At 29.1% G+C, this 23,484-nt stretch overlaps 2 protein-coding genes across 5 annotated transcripts in view; one reads left to right on the top strand and one right to left on the bottom strand.

Annotated features, from left to right (window-relative positions):
- Positions 1-18,768, top strand: part of LOC112599174 (rho GTPase-activating protein 100F-like) — a 36,908-nt gene extending 18,140 nt beyond the window's left edge. Inside the window, exons 1-16 of one of the 3 annotated variants that reach the window (XM_025345982.1) lie at positions 8,843-9,130; positions 9,513-9,629; positions 9,701-9,886; positions 9,962-10,120; positions 10,641-10,915; positions 13,139-13,298; positions 13,371-13,644; positions 13,722-13,925; positions 13,995-14,118; positions 14,233-14,777; positions 14,857-14,994; positions 15,063-15,449; positions 15,547-15,816; positions 15,879-16,039; positions 16,138-16,336; positions 18,083-18,768. In XM_025345982.1, coding sequence (XP_025201767.1) covers positions 9,083-9,130; positions 9,513-9,629; positions 9,701-9,886; positions 9,962-10,120; positions 10,641-10,915; positions 13,139-13,298; positions 13,371-13,644; positions 13,722-13,925; positions 13,995-14,118; positions 14,233-14,777; positions 14,857-14,994; positions 15,063-15,449; positions 15,547-15,816; positions 15,879-16,039; positions 16,138-16,336; positions 18,083-18,561 — 3,726 coding nt within the window. In that variant the 5' untranslated portion in view covers positions 8,843-9,082 and the 3' untranslated portion in view covers positions 18,562-18,768. Of the gene's footprint in view, positions 1-8,842; positions 9,131-9,512; positions 9,630-9,700; positions 9,887-9,961; positions 10,121-10,640; positions 10,916-13,138; positions 13,299-13,370; positions 13,645-13,721; positions 13,926-13,994; positions 14,119-14,232; positions 14,778-14,856; positions 14,995-15,062; positions 15,450-15,546; positions 15,817-15,878; positions 16,040-16,137; positions 16,337-18,078 lie in introns of those variants that run through there. The other 2 variants (XM_025345981.1, XM_025345983.1) reach the window with 2 other exon arrangements.
- On the bottom strand, positions 450-2,863 carry LOC112599175 (palmitoyltransferase Hip14). 2 transcript variants are annotated; one of them, XM_025345985.1, is made up of 4 exons: positions 2,757-2,863; positions 2,500-2,695; positions 1,085-2,418; positions 450-1,023 (listed from the first exon to the last, which is right to left on the bottom strand). In XM_025345985.1, the coding sequence occupies exons 3-4, from the start codon at positions 2,404-2,406 to the stop codon at positions 471-473; spliced, it is 1,875 nt and encodes a 624-aa protein (XP_025201770.1). In that variant the 5' UTR covers positions 2,407-2,418; positions 2,500-2,695; positions 2,757-2,863; the 3' UTR covers positions 450-470. The 2 variants fall into 2 exon arrangements, with proteins under 2 accessions (XP_025201770.1, XP_025201769.1); XM_025345984.1 differs by having other exon boundaries at positions 1,085-2,863.
- Positions 18,769-23,484: the final 4,716 nt, after the last annotated feature.

The raw sequence follows: 23,484 nt of genomic DNA, 5'->3' as shown, positions 1-23,484 counted from the left end.
AGAATGATACAAATATATAATGATTAAATGATTAGTTCATATACTAGCTACAAATTAACATTAAAAAACAAATTGCAAAATGTTTCTTATAATTCATTGTTATTTTTAAAATACAAAATTATTTTCTACAGAATTAAATTTTCTCACTTACAATCACAGACAAAATTTCAAAACATTAAATCAATAAATATCCAACTAATTTTTATATTTAAGAATTAGTAAAGTAAAAAATAAACTACAAATTATTTTTTAATTTAATCAGTTCTCATACATAATTGGGTTTAAAATACTATGAGTTTTAAAAAACGTAACATATTAAAATATTATATTAATTATTGGAAATAAGCCATATCAAATAGAAAAAAAATTTATGTACAATAGAATCTTAATAATGTTTAACTATTATTCTGTATTAACATTAGTATTATTAGTTTGAAAATTATTGCTAATTGAAAATTTAATCATAATATTTAAACATATTCCAAATCAGGTTTTACAGCAAAAAAATTCAATTCTATATCAGTAAAAACTTGAAAGTCATAATAATTAAACCAAACTTTCTCATTTAAAAATCTTAAACGAAGACAATAGCACTGAATAAAATCCAACAGGTTTTGGCATTTACCACGATTATACGGGCTTTTATACCCTTTTCCATGTGGAATAAAGTGCTCGTAACGTGCAGCATTAATACGTTCATTAGTAGTCATACCGAGCCAAACAATTTGGTAGGTTTGACATCCTAACAGCATTGATACCCAAATTGAATGTAAAATAGCATTGATCATAATCCAACTGACCCATGAATCTAATATGAGAACTTCCCAAATGACATTAAATATATTATAATGAAATGTTTCTTCATTAAATTGGTTTACCATACTTAGGTATCTTATGCTTCCAAAAATAATAAAACTGCATGCTACAAGTAATGTTATAAGATATCCTATAAAGTGACGATGATTTGAAATACCAATGCAATTGCTCACCCAAGGACAATGATGATCAAACTTTGCTACACATCTGTAAACATAAACATAATAAAAATAAAAAATCAGTTCAAAAATTAATTTACTATTCTTACCTATTACAAATATTACAATGTTTTGATCTGATTGGCTTTTTAATCAAACATGTACTACAAAACACATCCATTCTAAATCCAGAACTTTCAGCCAGTTCAATGATAGCGTTATATTGATCATTTTTAGTGTTTGGTACATATCCTGGATTGCCTTTCCAACTGTACATAAAGTTATACCACAATAATGAAGTAGTAAAAAAGAAACCAACTGAACACCAAGAACTTATGATGGGTAATATCCAAAATATCCAAGTAACATACATCCAAAATTTTGTAGCAAAATAAACTGATACAGGCAGTGTTTTGGATACTGATGTATATGTACGGTTTAGTTTATACATAATGAGATATCCAATAATTAAACAACATAATTTTGCTATATATACCATATGAGAGTCCAATATAACTCCAATCACATAAAACACTACAGAAACAATTATAATAGATATAGTTTGTTCATCTAATTTTAGTAAAATATTCTTTGGTTTCATTTTATCATCAACAATTTTTAGTGTATTTAATCCTATCCACACTTCTGATCTTGACTCTTGAATTAAATTTAAAGCAGTACATCCTATTGAATTCCTAATGGTCAATGGTGATCCTCTCATGACTAGAATACTGATGGCTGTTGGATTCCGACTAATCAGAGCCCAATGAAGTGGAGTGTTCCTATGCACATCATCTTGTATAGACATAGAAGCACCAAGGGTTATTAAAAGTTTAGTTGGATCAAGTCCTAATGATTTATATGAACTCCACATGATAGCAGTCATTCCATTTTTATCTCGCAAATTGACATCAACACCTTTGGCAATTAAATAAGCTACAATTGCTGTGAAACCTAAATGTGCAGCAATATGCAAACAAGTGCGACCTTCAACATCATAAAAATACGGATCTGCTCCTTTATTCATCAATAATACCACAACAGATAAATGGCCTTGCCTAGTTGCCCAATGTAATGGAGTTGCTCTTAAGTCTCCTCCAACAGGGTCAACAGCTGCACCTTTTGAAATATAATATTTAATTAAATCAACTTTATTGTTAATTGCAGCCCAATGTAGAAGATAAATATTTTGAGGATCTGGCTGGTTTACATCATAACCATTTTCAATTATTTCTTTACACCGGTCTAACAATCCATATTGAGTAGCTTTGACGATATCAAAAGTTTTTGCTTCATCATCTGGAACATTTGGTTTTCGAGAATTTGTTGTCTTTTTGGTAAATACTGGTACAGTGTCTACGGTGCTTTTTGCCGATGATATGGCACCACAGCCGTCCTGTATTAGACTGAAGTGGCCACATAACGAATGCATTATTCTGTAAAACTGTAATTGTCAAGGAATAGTAAAATTTGTGCAGACCAGATGATATGAATACGTATGATTCGATTTTTCGGGTACACTTACCAAGCGGTCTATATCATTGGTTCATATTGAATGAACGTGTTCAAGTACTCGGAATGTCAGACGCCAACCACAAATTATAGTGATACATTTATCACACCGTTAACACCCATTCACTCGAGTGTATGCATTAATAGACGGTTTTTCGTGCATATGTGAAATTCGATATCGAAACAACCCCGAAGATGACAAGACACCACTGATAATAATTATTGAATATTATACTCAGAACACCGAGATACGTCAGAATAAAAACTTACTAATAACCAATAACAAGTAATCCGAGCGGACTCTACACTAAGCCACTCAACTGACAGAGTGCCGAGAGGTATTTATAAGAAGTAAGAACCCAGACTGCGGCTCGAGAGAGGCGAGACTGATAGTGATTTGTTGTTGTGTTGATAAGACGAACTACAGCGCACCAGTACCGCGGTTAATATTAAGAGGGCGTGCGTGCGCTTGCCGTCTATATCGATCGTGACGTAGCACTGACCCAATTTTGGAAGCGCGGCATTTTTCGTATCCATCACAAACGTAAGCCACCCCTTATATCACTTGACAAACGTAATTACACACATGGACACTGCGCACGTGTAGTAGTAGTAGTAATTGTAGTAGTTGTAGTAGAAGCACCACAAAATAAATAATAATGCCATTTATTCGGTGGTAGCAATGCCGCAACTACCAACCATCCCCACTTCCCACCATACATTAGTCGTACTGAGTCGATCGGTTCCATTTTTAATAAAATACAATATGCATTTTTATTGTTTAACGTATGGACATAATTTATACCGAGTCCGTCTGTGTTTTTGACACCTACCGAACTGATTATTTAAAAAATTAGGTATATTTTAAATGGGTCGCGTACACTATTATGCTTACACCTCCTCCGATGAATATGTCTAGTCGCAACACTGATTAGTACTACTATAGTAAAATGGTAATACATAATACTAATAAAAGTAGTACTGCATAAAAGAAAAAAAATTAATATTTTTATTGCAAATTAAGTCTTTTAAAATTATAAATTCAAATATTATCTTATAAATACCGCAATTCATTTAAATATGCAATTATATTTTATTTTATCATATAAATAAGTATTAACTGGAATATAATATAATATAATTATTTAAAATACTTTATAATTGAAATTTGATTATATTAAATTATAATTTTGTCAAGAAGTTAAATAATACATACATATAATTTATTATTTAAAATATATCAGATTAATATAATAAGAGTTTCTTACCTCCGTTGGCTTCATTACAAGCTTTGGTTAAAGTTAAAGTAGCTATTGTACTGTAGTAGTGCTATATTACTACAATATATTATTGAAATTTGTCTATATTTATTTAAAAGAAATAGACTGTATAAGAATATTGCCTAATTGAGAACTTTGCAACTAAGAATTTAAGAGCAGTACCTTATTATAATACCTCTGTCGTCTATACCCAATACGTATTAGACATTTGACTATTAGAGTAATAAATAACAATAATTAAATAACCTACAGGTTACACTATGGACAAAATCGGTAGATACGTAATTTACCATTTATTAGACATAGTACAATTTAAAATTATGGACCCCTAATTATCTCTCTAAATTCAATAATATCTACATTAAATTAAATGTCAAGAAGTAAAAATTGATTAAAAGTTTTTTACAAGCATTTCTTGGTTTTCAATTTTAAAAAATCGTTGATATTCAGGTTGGTTGTAACTTTTAAATCTGTAATATCGTTTTCGATTAACAATATTCTCAAACCGTTTATACATTTTGATAAATTCGTTTCTATCGAAATTTTTTTTAATTAAAAATATAAATCACCTATACCTACTTAGACTTTCTATAATGTCTAAATAAAATCAGAAATGGAATAATCATTAAGATAGTTTATTGAGAATAATCATAAATTTTTAAAATATTATATTATTTAGTGTGTATCAAACGCATTAAATTTGAATTGCTCGTAAATCATACATGACTTTATTTTCATATAGACGAATCACAAAATCATTTAAGGCACCATAAAATTTCAACCACAGACGTCATACATAAATATTATCACCAGCAATACAATATTGACAAAATTCCATATACTTATATAAATCATTAATCACTAATAATATACTCAAGAATTATAAATTTAAAATATAATATTGTCTACAATCCTTATTTTTTAAAATTTTTTTTTTTTAATATATTGTGTATAGCAAAAAAATACTTTAAAACTACAAAATAAAATTTCCTACGTACCTTATATTTTTATATGAATTTCTGTAAACCAAACTTACATATTTTATTTGTATTGTATAAACAAAGTCTTTGGCTGTCGTAACATATGTCAGTGTAAAAAAAGGATGAGGATACAAAATACGGCAGTTGAAAAGTTGGGACATTGGACACATTCGTTTGCTCTCTACGGTCTTCGCTAAGATACCTATATAACTATATAAGTGCAGGTTATAAAGCTATATTGTATTGTTGTAGATATTAATTTTAAAAGCAATCATATATCATTTTAAAAATGATTCTGACCGTATCCTGTTTAATATCACATTTGTTGATATTACTTCAAAAATTGTTTAACATTTGTCGGTAGTTTTAGAGAGAAACTATATATTGAAAAATGATTTATCATAAAAATATTATTCAGACTTGATTACATAACTGTGTGACTAAATTTCATAAAACTTTTTGAGTAATTCTTCTACACAAAAAAAAAAAATAATAATAATAAAAAATGATAAAAACCCTATCATTCTAAAACCATTATACGTCTTATTTCACTTTTAAAATCAATTATTTAATATCGATATTAATATTCTTATTTATAATAATAAATGTTAATGTTTTAGATACAATTCAAATTTAGTATTTTTCGTCAATTTGACAGTTGGTGAACGGGAATAGCTATCTAATACCTTAGTCTATTTTTATTTAAGTGGTTAGGTTACTGGGTAAATAAGTGTAGAGCAACAATTCGCTAAATAGAATTTCAGCACATCTCTACACATAACATATTTTTAAGTCATAATGGTTCCACTGTTCCGAAGTATAAAAGTCACAACTTTTAACAATAAAGTTGATGATTATTAAAGATGAGATAATACTATCCAACCTGCAGCACAGTCTTTTCTATTACCGCCCCTATATGATGACCTACATTTGGTTATATATTTATTAGTTAATACCTTATAAATTATACGAAATTAAATATTTTAACATCAGTAATAATTTATAGGTACCACCTATTACTAGTTACTATTATTATAAATTGTTCTTATAACAGTATTGCAAATACTATATTATAAAATAATTAAATTAGAACTATTTTTTCTTGAGTTAAATGACAATAAATGGATTATCATGAAATCATTAGGTATTGGTATTTATTATAGATTAGGACAGACAACTTCAAATTATACAGAGAAAATATTGCGTACAGCATATATTATTCAATATATAGTTAACCTACAGTACTACACTACTACACGTCTACACTATGTCACTATGTATATTGTATATGCAAATATATATAATATGCATATGCCCAATTAACAAATAGCTTAATAATACCAAGGTATTATAAATAGTATAATGTATAATAGTACCAATACCATGTTTATAAAAATGGTATATGCATGTAAGACGTAATTTTTTATAAATGTATATAAATGTAATATGTGAAATATAAGCATTAAGCACTCGTACGAACAATGTTATAACTTATAATGCACAATAAATCAAAGAAAATACAAATTTTCAAACACGTACAAATTAGTAGAGTAAAGTAGATGTATTATTGTGATTCAAACAATAATAAGGTTTTATTTTTTTCCATCGTACATACAGTTAACTTCAAACTAGACACTTGTTATATTATATGTACCTGTTTGATTATTTTTCTTACTGTAGGTAATCAGGTAGGTTGTAAGTACTATTATGTAAATAAAGTTTAAAAAAACCTGAATCGTTCTGCGGTATAATAGTTTCAATAGTTTCATGAACCTTTCATTGAGTGGATCATAATAATGAATATATTAAATTTGAATTCAACGGTAAATCATATTGAATATCAAAAAGTAAGTCGTAGCACTAGTATATAGTGCGTGTTAATCTTTTTTTTTTAAAGATATTTTCTAATTTATTTGTGCAACTTTAGCAATAAACTTTATCAGTACAATATTTCGAACATTCTTTTCATAAAATATTGCATCAATTATTTAAGAATTTAATAATATACTCGTAATACCATATACCATATAACATTTAATATAGTTTTAACTTTTAAGTCAATATTCAGTACTGATTTACCTATCGTAGAGATATTAGAACTGTGTGGATAGGAATTATCTGATGTTATAAGTAAATCGAAAAAAAAACTACTAAAATCGATAATTTTACACAGTGAACAGCTTAAAATTAGTTGAAATAGTTCGAAAATTTTATCATATCAAGAATATGATAATATACATTTTTAAAGAAAATTTCAAGTAATTTTGGTTTAAAATTACAATAAAATAATATTTTAAAGCGGATATTATCAGTTAATATTTTTGAAAAATATTCATAACTTATTTTTAGTCTTAAGCCCAAATCAAATTAAAATAATTTAACTATAAAATAAATCCGTTAAAATCAAAATTTTTGGCACTTTTTATTCTAACACTTAAATACTAGTATATATTTGAATATACTTTTCAAATATTTCATATTTTTAGTAGATTTGATAATTTATATTTTATTAGGTTATAAATAAATAAAATTACATTATGAGGATATTCGTAAATGATATAGAATTAAAATTTAAAATATTAATATTTAATGTTTTTAGCTGTAGAAAAACAATATTAATATGCGCAATGTATTAAATACGCTTATTTCACTGTCGGAGTTTAAAGACAATTATTCCCCGTCAAACGCAATTTTATGAGTAATATATAGTAATATGATAATAAATTATCATTATTAAAAAATACAATTAAATTTTTGGAAGCTGCATGGCAGGTAGTAACAGTTTAGTTGGGTGGCCTAATTAAATTCAACTATACAAGAAAATAGAATATCTGAATACAGTACACACTTTTATAAGCTTTGTTTGTATATAAATGTAACCTAAGCACATACATTATACTGAATAGATTAGTGAATAATAATAATAAGTACCATAATATTTGTGTCAAACATGATAAAATGTTAATAACACATTTAATAGTAAAACGTTATATTGATCTCATCAGTACCTTAGGTACTATATACCTCTACCAGTCTACCCCTCAGGTGTGCTCGACAAATACACGATTATGCCCACTCACACACACACACAAACAACCGTATTATAGATTAAACCAATAGAGGTAAGCCAATACCCGTAGTGTGATGCCGGCCAACTTTTACGATCCAATTATTACAAAAGTTTCCCAGCAGAAAAACGGCGAAGTTTCTTGCCGGTCTACCAACTCGGCTCGTATTATATTCTATACAGGGTACCTATATATCACAAACAACGTGCGATACCGTACCAGCAGCCATCGCATAAAACACAAACTTAACAAACTTAACGATGCGCAGTACGTTAAAATGTTATGACCAGCCGTTATACATAATAAAGGTAAACGACGGAGGCATTGCACATACATATATTATTATATATGTCAAAAGGCGCACGTCGGTATTAATTGATGGGCCTCGCAGGTTTTGAATGGAGTCTTACTTTCCCTGTTCCCCGGCCCGCTTTTCATTGACCCATATTCGCCGTGTACGACAGTTTTCCGAGTACGCACACCCTCGCGTTTTACTACGCTATGCACTACACACCACGCGTACCCTCCCCCCAACCCCGGTCACCGGCATCAGTAGTAGTAGTAGTAGTAGTAGTAGTAGTAGTAGTAGTAGTAGTAGTAATAGTAATAGTAGTATTGGTCCAAGGGTAGGTGCATTATATATAAATATATATTGTGTACACTTTTCCAAACGTTGCCAACATCGGACCGACAGATTTATACACACGGTTTTATGCGCAAACGGCGTAAATTATAAGATAACTATTAAAATATATTTATACGTCTATACGCCGTGGTCGTGTGTAGATTTATTTCGTTTACGACTCGCGTATGCGCAATATATATTGTTATGTATATTATTACCATGCGGTGTGTGGCATTGTATATCGAACGACAATGATATTATAATATTCGTACAACAGTCTCAAACCCTCGGCGGGCGCGTTCGTAAGCCGCCGACACGCACGGCAATAACAATATATCGTACGGGTACGATAAATACCGTACGGGGTTCGTGTTTGTACGCAAGCGTACGGTTCCTGCGTAAAACGGAGCACTGTTGGATGGGCGTCCTGGAAAAATCATTTTTCCACGGCGCGTACACGCTCTCCGGCAGGGCGACGATATAGCGTTTTACATGTTTTCGTCCGGGTTGAAGATAAAATCGCCGTTACGGGAAAACAAATAACGCGTACAACGGACGACACCTACTTTTGATCGCATAATATGATACACCGCACCGAATCAGTGTAATGGTATACATACGATTAGACGAATAATCGTTGCAAATGTGTGACAGGGACTCAAGTTCGGGATGTTTCTTCATATCGAGAAAGGTCGGTGATGATACTATATGTATATATGTTATATACATGTATATAAACATTTTGCACATATATATGCAAAGATAACATATGAATCGCGTAAACGACACGTTTTTAACATCCCCTATGTATTACGATATTATACTTAAATATTACTGTAACCAAAGAGACATCGAGAATAGAATAGTACTGCTCATATCAAAACGAGGTCAAACAATGTGATTGATCTACCCAAAATTATTGCCATTAATATGCATTGAAGTCATAGTAAACAAAAATAAAAAAATATGATATCCTATAATAGTTTGATATATTTGTAGCAAAAATCGTTCAACATTACATAAAAAATAAGTAGGTTTGTCAAGAGCTAAACTTTTGTTTTTTTTTTTTCTAGGGCCGTGATCGAGCTCAAGACTTGGCCACATCGTCCAGACATGGCCAACAACCGTTGCCGGCTGGGACAAAAACTAAAGACGCACTACCAGTGGTCTTACAGAGTGATTTCCGAAAAGTAATTCAATTTTAATTTTAATATATTTATAATTTACTATAGTATTTTGAATATCCATTTTTAATTTTTAGTTAAGTGGAATTAGCAAAGAAGATTTTCGATTAATCGATACTATTGAAAATGAGTATGACGCAACTACAGCAGCAGCACTTGATGCAGTACAACGTAGAGGTGAAATGGTTGTCCGAATATTGGACCCGAGAATTCACCTCACTAAAACTGCTGCAGATGCGGCTAAAAAATTCCTAATGCTTCAAGTAAGTTAAAAATGCATTTTATTAACAAGCATATAAATATTTATTTATTATATGATTTAAATATCATTATTACAGGATTCTAATCATATTGTCAATCTTGTTGAGATAATAAAGAGACCTGGACAGACTTTAGGATTATACATTCGAGAAGGTAACGGTATAAATCGTCACGATGGTTTATTCATTTCTAGATTAGCTCTTGAGTCAGCAGTATATAACAGCGGATGTATTCAGGTAAACAATTTTTCAAATATATATACATCGATGGCGTGCTCACATTTTTAAATTAAATTGTTTATTGTTCTCAGACTACATTACAATAGTTTTTGTTTTCTTGAATTTACCCACAGGTGCTAGTTAATTATAATAATACAATCGTGTATTCGTTTGTAAGGATAATTAATATAGAATATGTATTAATAACATCTTAACGTAAATTATTCTGTAGCAATGTTGGTAAATAAACTTTCATTACATTATCACATATTTTATTATTATCAATCAACTCTTATCTTCTATGAAATATTAAAATTCATGCAGAAAAGAATATTGAATCATGAATTTTTATTTAAAAAATGAATAGTTATTAGTTTTACAGTTTTTTTTTTTTTTTTTTTTGAGCTGGCGTTAAATTTATAAACGAAAAATAGCTTAAGGGAGGGATGCACATATAAAACTATAATCCTTCCCCCCACGTGAGCACGCTCTAATATTATGCTATAAAACATGTATTTTTAATTTTTTAAATATTTAGGTTGGTGATGAAGTATTAGCTGTAAACCTAGTAGACGTTACTAGAAAAGCTGTAGATGAGGTTGTGATCATTATGTCGATACCTAGACGACTGGTATTAGCTTTAAGACAAACAAGAGGTATTCATCGAGCTTCAGTCAATGCTTCATTGGCTTCTGCCATGCCTAGTCATCAACCTCCAGTTGTTGTGATCAAAAAGGATCTTAGTAGAGAATCAGATGACCAACATGACGATGATGACGATGATATGCACATGAAATCATATATGACTACAGGGTGCGTACCTATATTTTAAATAATACTATAAGCGTTATTAAGAAATATTTAGATCAAAAAAATATTTTCAAATTTTAATATAGTATACACATATTCAGAGTAAAAAGCACTACAAGTATGTTATATATTTAAAAGGACAGTAAAATTAAACCATAATTTTTATTAATAATGTTATTAATAAACTAAAATATATCCAAGTTAATAGATAATAACAGCTAATTAAAAATAATTATAAAATAAATTCATTAACTAAGCAAATTATTTAGTGCATTAATTTATATAAAAATAATATTTTTGACAAGACTAACCAGATAAGTCACAATAATTGCATTATTAAGCGATTTGTAATATAAATATATATATAACTGGAAATTTTAACATTTAGGAAATTATGACAATTCTTAATAGCGAAAGAAAATGTTATCATTGCATAGTTTGTGTTATCATTATCTAACGATATCAGGCAGTGATATGATATTGCCATATAAACTTAGATCATAATTGATCTAAGCATATACATCATCATACCATTTTATTTTTTTTGATATTTTAATTTAATTTATTTAATTTAGATACTACTTTCATTCAATTTAAATATTAATTACCCTATTACCCTAATAAATAATAAATCAAAAATAAATAAATAAACAGCATTTTTTTTTTTTTATTACAAATTTGATTAATATAATAATATACCTATAATACATTTTTTTTATATAATTTAATTTTGATAATATTTTTAAAAAATGTTTAGATTTTTTTTATCAATTTTATTTGTATAATTTAAATATTTTTATATTTTTGAAACAATTACTTATTTTTATTTTCATGTGGCAAACTTTTATAACGCATATAATTATTGCAAATTCTAGATGCCAATTTCAATCTGCAAGCACACCTGTTAATCTTGCATTTTGTTTTACATTTACATTGGATATCCCTATACCCTTGAAATACTATTTACTTCCCTAAGTGATATTGGTTTTCTGCGTGACTGGCCGGTTCTAAAACAGTAGTTAGATTCAATACATTTACAATAATAAAATATACTAAACTATAACAATTTTTTTTACTAAGTTTTTTACTAAGCACGATTCTAGTAAAGATTACGGTTTTTAGTATGTCACCGTTTTGAATTAAATACCATTTTAATAGTAAAGCCGATTTCATATGATCAACATTATAATCACTGACTGTATTTTTAATAAATATGTATGTTAATTTTAAATATTAAATTAAGAGTAAAAAAGTGATGTATGTTTATATTTCTTAATAAATTACGAAAATTATAATAATTTCTATATTATTAACATTTCGGTCAGAGCTGTATTTACAATATATTGGTGCCTTTTTTTCCCTAAAGAAAAAAAAACCCTAAAAAATTGTTGAGGAAGGGGCGGCTAATCATCGGTGATTTACCTAATAAAAAAAACTTCATTAAATAAAAAATGTTTAGCCCATAAATATTGAAACATTGAATTGAGTCCCATAAATACTTTTGGGTTATCGAAGTTGAGTCCGACCATTATTTTAGGTTATTCGAGTTGAATGTTAACTGTAATAATAAGTATAAAGAGTCAATTAATTCAAAAATATTAAAAGTAATAATAAATAAAGGTACTTTTTACTTAGAGAATAATTTTTTATCGACAGTTATAGAAAAATACTAAAAGAAAATGAAAATTTTACCATAATATAGATATTGAAAATAATAATTTGGAAATTTCAAGTACCTAATTATCTTGTTATTTTTGGAAATTCCATTTTCACTTGCAATAATTTGATAATTAAGTAAGTATTAACTAATTGTGTATCACCGGCTATGGAAATATTTATGACATTTTATCTATACGAACTTTATTCAAAAATATTAAGATAACAAGCTGAACTCAATTCAAACACATTTAAGTAGTATGGACTCAATTCAATATCACCGAGGCCAATAATTCCATATTTTTTTCTTTCTTTTTATTTCTTAGTAATATTTTTTTAGCACAGCGCTTCCTTAAGAGACTTATAATTTGGCACTCGAGGTGATTGCTCCTCCTCTTCGCCCCTCCTAAATCCCCCCTGACTTCTGGTAACATATATATGTATATTAATGTGAAAAAATGACATTTAAGAATCTTTGATGTTTATTATAATGAAACAATAAACCCATACATAGGTACTAATCAGTATAATCACATTAAAAAAAAAAAAAAAAAATTAAAAATTTAATAGGAGAGTAAATCAAAGAAATAAAGAAAACATGCACGAACAACGACGAAGAGAAACTAGAGGAAGATCACAATCTCAACTTGCCTTGGATTCAAATGGCGATATTTCTGGAGATCTCTATTACAATTCACGGCCTCCAGAATCAAGAAGACAAGCATCTACGGTATTATCGTAGACTATTCTATGATAAACTAAAAACAATTTACTATATTTTAATACTTAAATTATTTTGCAGTTGGATCGTCGTAATAATTGGTCATATAAGCCTCCTCATCCACCAGTTTCTAATGAACAACCCAAATCACAGCATTTTCAACCATTTGATAAAACATATCCTAAAACCTTAGAATCATTAGCTGAAAAAGTACATCCATTTTGTCCAGGTGGACAATCCTCAACTGGCAGAAGAATGTCAGCAACAACTACACAACAACAATATCGCCGTAATAATATTCCAAGATCTGGTTCAGATCAGTATCTACCTAGATCTGAATATGATTATGGAAACAGTGAGTTAAAAAAATAAAATAAATAATCATGTTTAATTCAATAATTTTTCTTCAAAAATATATTTATATCGTTTTAGGACCATATCGACAATCGCAAACACTGATGAGATCCGGCCTTAGAAGTAGTGCTGGCGCTGGATCCGGTACACGATTAGTTTCACAATACTCTCAAGGTTCATCTAGAACATTACCAAGACATCTTGATTATGCATCAGATACTGAAGCAAGCAAAGTAACTTCTACATCTCCATACTACTACAGAGGTTCTCCACAAATATCAGGTTTGATTAACATTTTAGCTATCTTAAAATAATATTATTATCTAATTATTTTGAAATTATTATTTATAGGTGTCTCAAATATATCGAGATTGCAAGGAAGTTCCACACTATCTAGAAGCAATTCTCTAAGGTCAAATTCACTTCCAAGAGATATTCGTACACCACGAACCCCACTTTCATCTCTAAACACAAGGTAGAATAACCATAGTTTATTATAATTTATTGTTTATTGTTTATAAACATATATTTAAATTTAAAATATTTCTATACAGCACATTAATAATAAATTATAATGTTTATGATACAGCTTGAGAGGTAGCTTGAGACGGTACAATACACAGGACAATCCTAAAATATCATCTTCTCTGTTAAGTGATCATGAAGATAGTGATGGTAATCTCAGTGCTCCCGAATTTCAAATGCGACGCAAAAATCGATTAGTCAGCTCTCCTAGTGTATTTACAGCTGATGAATACAGAGCGTGGATGAGTAGAGCACCGTCGACCAGCGCTATTTATGATCGTATACGAAATGTTTGTGACCCATCATTAAAACAACAAAAAGTACAAAGATTTACATTTAGCGCTGAAAACCTACCAGAAAGAACTAGGCATTCGGAACTGATGAGTTATTCCGGAACTAATGCAGATTTAAGACCATTTAGAGGTCTTGGGTCTCCAGCATTACCTTCAGCAACTACATCAACATTAGACAGACATACTAGAACGTCATCACTCAGAAGAATTCGACATCTTTTAGAACTTGAAGCTAAACATTTAGGTCGACGTAGTCCTTCGTCCACTTCTGATTTACAAGCTGACAGAGCTCGAGTATTGGAAATTAATCCAGCTGGTAAATTTTTAACCATTTAATTTGTTATAATGAGCTTTAAATTAAGTACCTAATATTTTGTTTTATTTTTTGTAAATAGAGTTCTTAAAATACAAATTTGAAAAAACTACAATAGACAATGCCCCACCAATAAGTGGTTTATTATGGGTGCATCTACTAGCTGGCAGAGGTCTCAGGGCGACACCTACGGCTGTATTACCAGGCCAGTCTACAAATGGTTGGTATAGTTTAGTATATTTATTCCAGTTATTGTCAATTAATATATTATTTTGAAAAACAATATAGTTATAGCAGCCACCGGTAGTTCGAGAGACTTATATTGCGTCTTGGAGTGTGATCGCGTGCATAAAGCCAGAACTGTGGTGCGCACTGGAGATCTTGTTTTTGATTGGGATGAAACATTCGAATTGGATCTTCTTTCAAATAAAGAATTAGACTTTTTAATATACTCATGGGACCAACAGTACAGACACAAATTATGCTACAAAGGATCTGTACACCTGGCATCTTTAGTTAGAGATAGTCCTGTACATCAATTAGCTTTAAAAATTGAACCTCGAGGTACATTATATTTACGGCTAAGGCACACCGATCCTTACCAGACTTTTATTAGAAAAACCTTAAGAACTTCAACCACGCTACCTCCAAGAACGAAAACTGCTGGACTTTTTGGTATGTATTTCAATCTATAAGGTTTATTATTATCATTATTATTTTCATAAAATTTGTAACTGTAATAATAATTTTAAATTGTATTTAATAAATAAAGGTATTGATCTTGAGTCAGTAGTCACACGCGAAAGTGGAGCAATTTCCAGTTCCTTATCTTCATTAGCACAAGCACCAGCTACAGCATCTGTACCAGTTATTGTTCGAAGGTGTATTGAAGAAGTCGAACGTAGGGGTTTAGACATTATTGGTCTTTATCGACTTTGTGGATCCGCTTCTAAGAAACGGATTCTCCGAGAAGCTTTTGAACGCAACCCGAGAACCGTGGATTTATCGCCGGACAACGTGCCCGATATTAATGTAATCACAGGTAAATACAATAACAATTAAATTATTATATAATTATTTATTTATAATATTTTTCAATTTTAGGTGTCTTAAAGGACTATTTGAGAGAACTTCCCGAACCACTCTTCACGCGCTGTTTATACCAAATGCTTCTTGATGCGTTGACGGTGTTATTGCCTGACGATCCACAGGCCAACGCCAAATTGATGTTATCGATTTTAGATTGCCTGCCAAAGTTGAATAGAGTATGTCATAGATATTTAATATTTGTACTTGATCTTAATAAAAATGTAAAACAATATTTTATTTAAGTATAATTAAATACGTGTTTTTTTCTTCAAAGGCTACGTTAACATATATCATGGATCATCTGGCACTCGTTGTGTCGCAATCTTCGCGAAACAAGATGTCGGCGCAAAATCTGTCTATATGCCTAGCTCCCGTATTAATGGTCCAAAGCGAGATGAAAGAAAAACCGATCGATTTTCAACAACCTGTGAACGTGTTACGATATTTATTAGAGATTTGGCCGACTAAATCAGGTTAGGACAAGTTTATTTACACGGATACCGTTAAAAACTACACAAAAACAAACCTGCAAGCCATGCAAATTTTGCTCATGCAGCGCGTATTTCTATGGTATAATGCAGTGGTTCAACACCAACCGTGCGTATATGCATATAATATTCTATATCTACAATTATACCTATAGGTACCAAAATAATCATTATATGTTTAAATGTGCATAATTTATACAACTACATGCTCTAATATTCGATAATGCTTCAAACTTGGGTTTGAAGATCATCAAACCTATCTACATTTTTTTTAATTAAACATGATTATAAAAATATATTTTTTTATTTTCAAAAAAGGATAATGTTTTATATTTTTAAAATTTTGATAATTACACAGTTTTTAATAATATTAAATTATATGAATTTAATACATTTATTGGATTTATAAGTGCATTTTGAACAAGTATATTTTTTATTAGATTTAGTATTCATCTTTTTTCATAGTTATATGGAGCATTAAATTCACAGTCCTAAACAGTACCTAAACTGCAATATTTACTAAATATATTTATTTGCTAGAACTTTAGGTGGTAATACAATTTTTTAGTCAGATGCACTAATTATAGTTATCACATTTTCGGATTCAAAAATTTATATTTTCTTCTTTGAAAATTAAGCTCAAGTACTTACTTAAAATTTGTAGTGTAGAGATTTAGGCATTTTAATTTTAGCAAATATTAGTAGTTATTTTTTATATTAAATTGTAATATTAAGTTGTAAGTATAGATACAAATAGTGTACATATGAGTAGCATAAAAAGGGTTGTAAGGGAAAAGTCCTCCGCAAGGGTATCAGCCTATATTAAGATTATACATACTCTAAACACAGCTAGTATAAGCTATGACTTTAGACATATTATATACCTATGAAATACGATAATCATATAATGTGTATTTTTCAACACTAAACTAAAAAAACATCATATAATAAAAAATATACCTATATTTATAAACTATTCCCATTTACACTTCTTGCACGTAAAAATTTCCATCTATTATATTATTTAAATTATTTTATTCATTTCGTTATTCAATACTCGATGTAAAGATGTTCAAAATTAAAAAAGAAATGATTTAAGCTTAACTTTAATTTTGATTTTATTTTTAAGTTTTAACACAATAATATTTTGCAAATGTCATCACATTTATTGTTTTAATTTACATTAAAGTTGCTATTAATTTATTTTGATCAATTCCGGAGAGAAAAAAATCGCAGAAAAAACCCAAGTTACTAAGTTACTTTTATTTATCGAGTTACGCAAGTACGTTTTTACCCGCTTCAAGCTGGAGAAGCTTAGCTCCTGGCTTTTGCGTGGTAGTAAACATTATCATTGTGCAAACATCTATGACTGACGAATATAATTCAATCAACATTTTAAAACTTATTTCATCTTTAACTGACATAGTGGATATTTTGAGCCCCCGACCCACCACTTATATTATCGACCGCTCGTACTATTACTTCATTTTCGCTCGGCTCTTAGAGGTAGTTGTAGCTCGACGTTGAATGCGACCTACCAAATACATTTTTCAAACTCGACAGGTAGTTCCAAATATTAGAAAGAGTTGAGACAAAAAAAAACCAACACTCTTCAGCTTTATTATATTATTTAGTAAATAGATACTATATAGATTATATCGTTATCCTCTTTTACCACGGGTTCGCGAGCATTGTGAACATTGATGAGCCCCGACCATGTTTTCCAGATAGTTCGGGAGTGTTTGCCGCCGTCGGTCGTCAACGGCGTTACTCGGCCCCCGCCGCTGCCCGCGAAGCCATCCTGCGTGCCCGCTGTGCCAACAAGGCGCGTCCCGCCGCCCGTAATTGTAGCGTCGCCGACCAGTGATACGGCCTCGTCCGACGACGACGACGACGACGACAACCACGGCCACGACGGGGCGGCCATCGAACCGCCGCAGATACCGGCCAGGTCTAACGCGCACCGGCTGACCAAGGTGGCGGCGCCGGATCCGGAAGAGAACGCAGCCGAGACGCCCAGCTCGTCCACCGGCACGGAAGACTCGCAGCGCGACGTAGCCGAGCGCGCCGCTGAGGCGGACGAAGAGAGCTGTGGCGAGGAACAACTGGAACGGAGACCGCGAGGACTGCTGCAGAACGTCAACAACACCGCCATCAAGCACAACGCTATTAACAATAGTAACAATAGTAATAATAATAATCGCCAATAATGTTGTGACTATGTATCATAAACAGATTAGAGAAAAATGTTTGCCAACTTTCTACCGAGATTATGAGAATCTTGTATATTATTTAGGCCGGATGTTCCGTAGAAAATGTAGAAACGATCTGTACTGGACCGGCGATAATAATATATTATTATCTTTCATGACACACCATATTTCATTGTTGTTTTTGTTGATGTTGTTGCTGTTGTAGAAGAAACAATATATAAACATATATCTACCATATGTATGATATTATTATCACCTTGTGAATTGATTATTTTAGGTTTTTTTAAAAATAAAAACGATAATGTTAACTCGTCCGGGATAGGTAGAGGTGGTAGTACTTACACTAGTAAGGTCTGTGGTGTTATAATATAGCGATATATTATTATACAGTATGTAGGTAGTAGGTACCTATAAAATGTATACCTACACCATGTAACTACTCACAATAAATACCGAATATTTATTGAAAATTCCATAAATATACAATGTAAATAAAATATTCCCACAGTAGGAAATAATAACCACAATTACCTAACATAATTCTATACATATTACAATAAAATTCCTAAGACTTTTATCCAAGTATATAAAAACGACAATAAATACACAGAATAATTTTGTTTATACTTTGTTTAATTATATAATCATATTATGATTACCATGTATATATACAACACGATAAGCACGCAAACATAAAACTATTACGTTAATTATCAAAAAGAATTTAATTTATTGAGGTTTAAGAAAACTAACATTTATTGTTTTTCATATCAAAAGCTTTCTACAAAAATCATCCCTCATTATAAAATGAATAAATGTATAAATTAGTGCAAGTGTTTTAGAGTCATACAAGTAATATAAACAATAGCTGGATTTATTAATAAATGGTAGAAATTTGGCAAGCATAATTCCTCATAATTAAATACTTACGCACACATATAAATATACAAATATATGTTTGAAAGAAAATTAAGCACAAAATAAAAATTTAAATACTGATTTTGATCACGTGTTAATAAATATGATTTAAAAATGACTATAATTTTGTATAAATTAAAAATTAAAATAAATTATTTCGTGCACCCATTATAAACGATTAACATTATATAAACATAAAAAGATAGACATTTACTCGTAGATATTATAAAAAGTAATCCATACAAGACACAATCCCAAAAGCACTTGATTCCAGAACAATTTGATGTTTTAAATATTTTGATTTCAAACGAAATGTAATAAATAATTGTGTGTAAATAAAAAATGGTTGTTCCTATTGCTTCAATGTAAAAGTTAAATCAATAAAAAAAAATGGTACATAGACTTATCAACGGTAATAAAATTAAAAAATAATTTACGTGCATAAAAGTATGTTTGCTACTAAGAACATGTATATGTATTTAGATTTTTTTTTCTCAAAACAATTTTAATGGTTTTTAAATATAAAAAACTGTATGACTAATCTTATAACTCAACAAATTTATTGTTTTATTTATTTCTTTTACATACTTATGTTTTATTTATATATAAACAATATTATGTACATGTATCATATATTTGTACCAAATAAATGTTGAATGTTAATCGGTAATCCAGTATATTGGTATTTGCAAATTCATATATTCGTGTAATTATATCAACAAAAAACTAGATACCTTATAGTTTAATTTTTTTTTTAAATATTCTATTTGGTGCATAATAAATAAGTAAAAATATGTATAAGTACTATATAGGTAATTCGTTTAATAATATATTGAAAAAATATATCTATAGAGCAAAATATGGTGTTTTTTAGATGTATCAATGATGAATTCTAAATTAGTTAAATATAAATGTCTAAATTAAGAATTCTTAAAAAAAAAATATATCAATTTATTTTATTTTAATATTGTAACCTAAAAATTACACAAAATAAAAATAAATACTAATATTTTTAAGAAAAAATGAAATCTTTGTTAAAATTAATTTTTATAAAATAAATATTGAAAAATAGAACTCTATAATTATAAATATTTTTTATGTCTTCATTAATTTGAATTCAATTATATACCGTTTTATATGAAAAACGATTCTAAACTATGATCGACTATAAGTAGTCTGTATCACTAGAATTATTTCATAATATTGCTATTATAACAATAAAATTAGTAATTTATTTTACTATTGTCTATTAGTATTACGGTATGTTGATATGTTGATTTCATTTTTCTGAAATAATTGCATTTATTATCCTATCAACAGGTATTTAATTGTTATAATAAAATTATAACATATATTTATAAGTTTATAATTAATTATATTATATTATCATTTAAGTCAATAATATACCACCTTACCGTAAAACAGTGTGTTTAGGTTCATGATATTAATAGCTAATACATTAAAATTAATCCAAATATTTTGAAAATGGCATTGCATACAGAAAAAAAATTTTAGGTTGAAACAAATCATATTTTTGAATTATAACGAAATAATTAAATAAAGAATTATACCTATTAAATGTTTAAACTCATATCAATACAAACTATAAATGCAATTTATCATCAGAAATTAAAGTTGAAAATCAAAGCACTTTTTTAAACAACTTTTCGTGTATATACAGCTGATAAAAAACTAACATCATTGTAAAAATAATACATTCATCGCTCCAGTGATCAACTAAATTAAACAAGTTAGCTAATAAACCTAAATATGTATATGAAATATTCCCTTTAAGCACCAATAATTAGTACCTAATTAGTAGACACCAGAAAAAAATTTAAAAATAATACAATTATAAAATTCATATGCTTCAGGTGGCACTACAATTTGTTTATATTATAAATGAATAATCTTCATAAATTTTATTTTTTAATTAAAAGCATTATTACTTTCGTAATTACTACCATTTAGATGAAATGAACACTTATCAAACAATTTTTCTATATAATTTTATAGTTACAAAACAATCTATTGTATTGTAATATTATGCACCACTTGTAAATTATTTTAAAAATAAATTCATTGTTATCATTAAATAACTAGCGTTATTGCTCTGATCGTTATCGGACATAATATTATATTTATCGATCTAGTATAAATTGATGCGACATTTAAACGTTAAAACATTTGTACGCAAGGACAAATTATATTAATTCAATTCTTTTATTTTAATACGTTTCTAGGATAATAATTTATTATAAAATATTATAGTTTTCTAATGATATTAGGAATTATCCGTAAAAAAAAATTGACGTAGATAAGAGGATTTTAAAAATAGTTAAAAATTATGAACAAACTGGAATTTTGTCATTTTTAAGAGGGATATAGAGCACAATATTTTTCTGTGCAGTAACAATTAAATTTGGAATTATTATATTTTTAACAACATTTTTAATTTATGCAAATACAGTAAAAGTCGCTTATTAGAAACACTTTGGGACCAAGGTGAATTGTGTCAATTAACCGATTGTTTCTAATAAGCGATTGAAAAAAAAAAATGAATAATAGGTACGCGAAAAAAATATGTATGTATGTATGTACCTATATTGTATAATTTAAAAAAGTATGCACAATTGTGTATATTTTACGATATTATGTAAAATATTTATCATTCGTAATTTGTTTTTTTACGTCGAGTAACTCCATGACCATATTTTCATACGAGTAATATTGCCCCTTTAGCTTTGTCACTTATTTTGAGTGCGTATGTGTGTTCAGGTAGAGCTCCAAAATAAAGCCCAGTCTCGTCCGCATTGAAAATATCAAAGCGTGTGTATTGGGCTAGCAAATCGGTCAAATGAGTTTCAAACCACGAATGGTCGCATGAAAATTGGCTAAAATCTTAGCGTTTAGACATTTTTAGATTTTTAGAAAAAGGAAACACTAATAATCTTTACATACGCACGCTGAAGCTAAACTACAAACGGTACGACCAGTACGTACAGAAAGAGCATTCTCGCGATAAATTACAGTAAAAATAAACGTAACGACAGCAAAGATAAAATTGAAGTACATTGGTTATCGCTAGATAATCGGTGTATATGTCAACTGACCTTCTCCCAATTGTTTCAAATAACCGATGTGATGTTTCAATAATCCGATTTATTTTCAATGTTCTAATATACGGCCGATCCGTCCCGAGACATTTTGTTTCAATAACACGATTGTATCAATTATCCGTGTTTCTAATAAGCGGCTTCTACTGTACTTGAATAAAATGTATGTTTATAAACTAAAATGTTTTATAATTATTCTACTACGCGTATAAATTGTTTAATAATCATCATAAGTATAATAATGCAAAATTAATAAAATTTTGTTCATGTGTCCATTTGTCCCTATTCGTATATTTATACGTATACATACTATACATGTAGACATGACGTGGTCACTTTAAATCAATCAAATTTATTGATAAACATATTATAAACCAAGATTAATACCATATAATATATTAATGATTAAATATGATTTAAGATAAAAAGACACAATATGTTTTTCAATTTTATTAACTTACTATAAGTAAATATACTTATGTTTGGTTTATAACTCCTGAAGTGTTGTTAATGTATTATACATAATACATACTTTTAAAATTGTTTTTCATTCAATCTTGTAGTTTATGATTAAAATATTTACATTTTGAGTTTAACGAAGACGGCCTCTTGTCAATACTGACATACCCAGGTATTGAACGACTTGAATTATGAGACTTTATTGCTAAGTTCAACAGTATAATTTGCAAAACTGACCATTTTGCTTTCTTAATTGTGCCCGCATAGGAACTTTGCCGATCGTTATGTTTGACGAAGCAATCAGTGTTCTAAAAAAATTAATCGAAAAAAGTGAGGAGCGTAATTTCAAAAATTGTTCATAGAATAAACTTCTGTACTCATTACAATTTACAAGCAATAGAAATGAATGTATAAAAATATATATTTA

The sequence above is a fragment of the Melanaphis sacchari genome, unplaced genomic scaffold, assembly GCF_002803265.2.
Source record: "Melanaphis sacchari strain LSU unplaced genomic scaffold, SCAv2.0 Contig4_pilon_pilon, whole genome shotgun sequence".
Classification (NCBI taxonomy): domain Eukaryota; kingdom Metazoa; phylum Arthropoda; class Insecta; order Hemiptera; family Aphididae; genus Melanaphis; species Melanaphis sacchari.
Note: the sequence above shows the minus strand (reverse complement) of the source record. Positions and strands in the feature narration are given on the sequence as shown.

What these genes read in the sequence shown, in the direction of transcription:
- LOC112599175 (XM_025345984.1), bottom strand. Translation starts at nt 2,406, where the DNA reads ATGCATTCGTTATGTGGCCACTTCAGTCTAATACAGGACGGCTGTGGT. An exon ending in CATTGTAATATTTGTAATAG is followed by an intron (nt 1,024 to 1,084) that starts GTAAGAATAGTA and finishes TTATGTTTACAG; the next exon opens with ATGTGTAGCAAAGTTTGATC.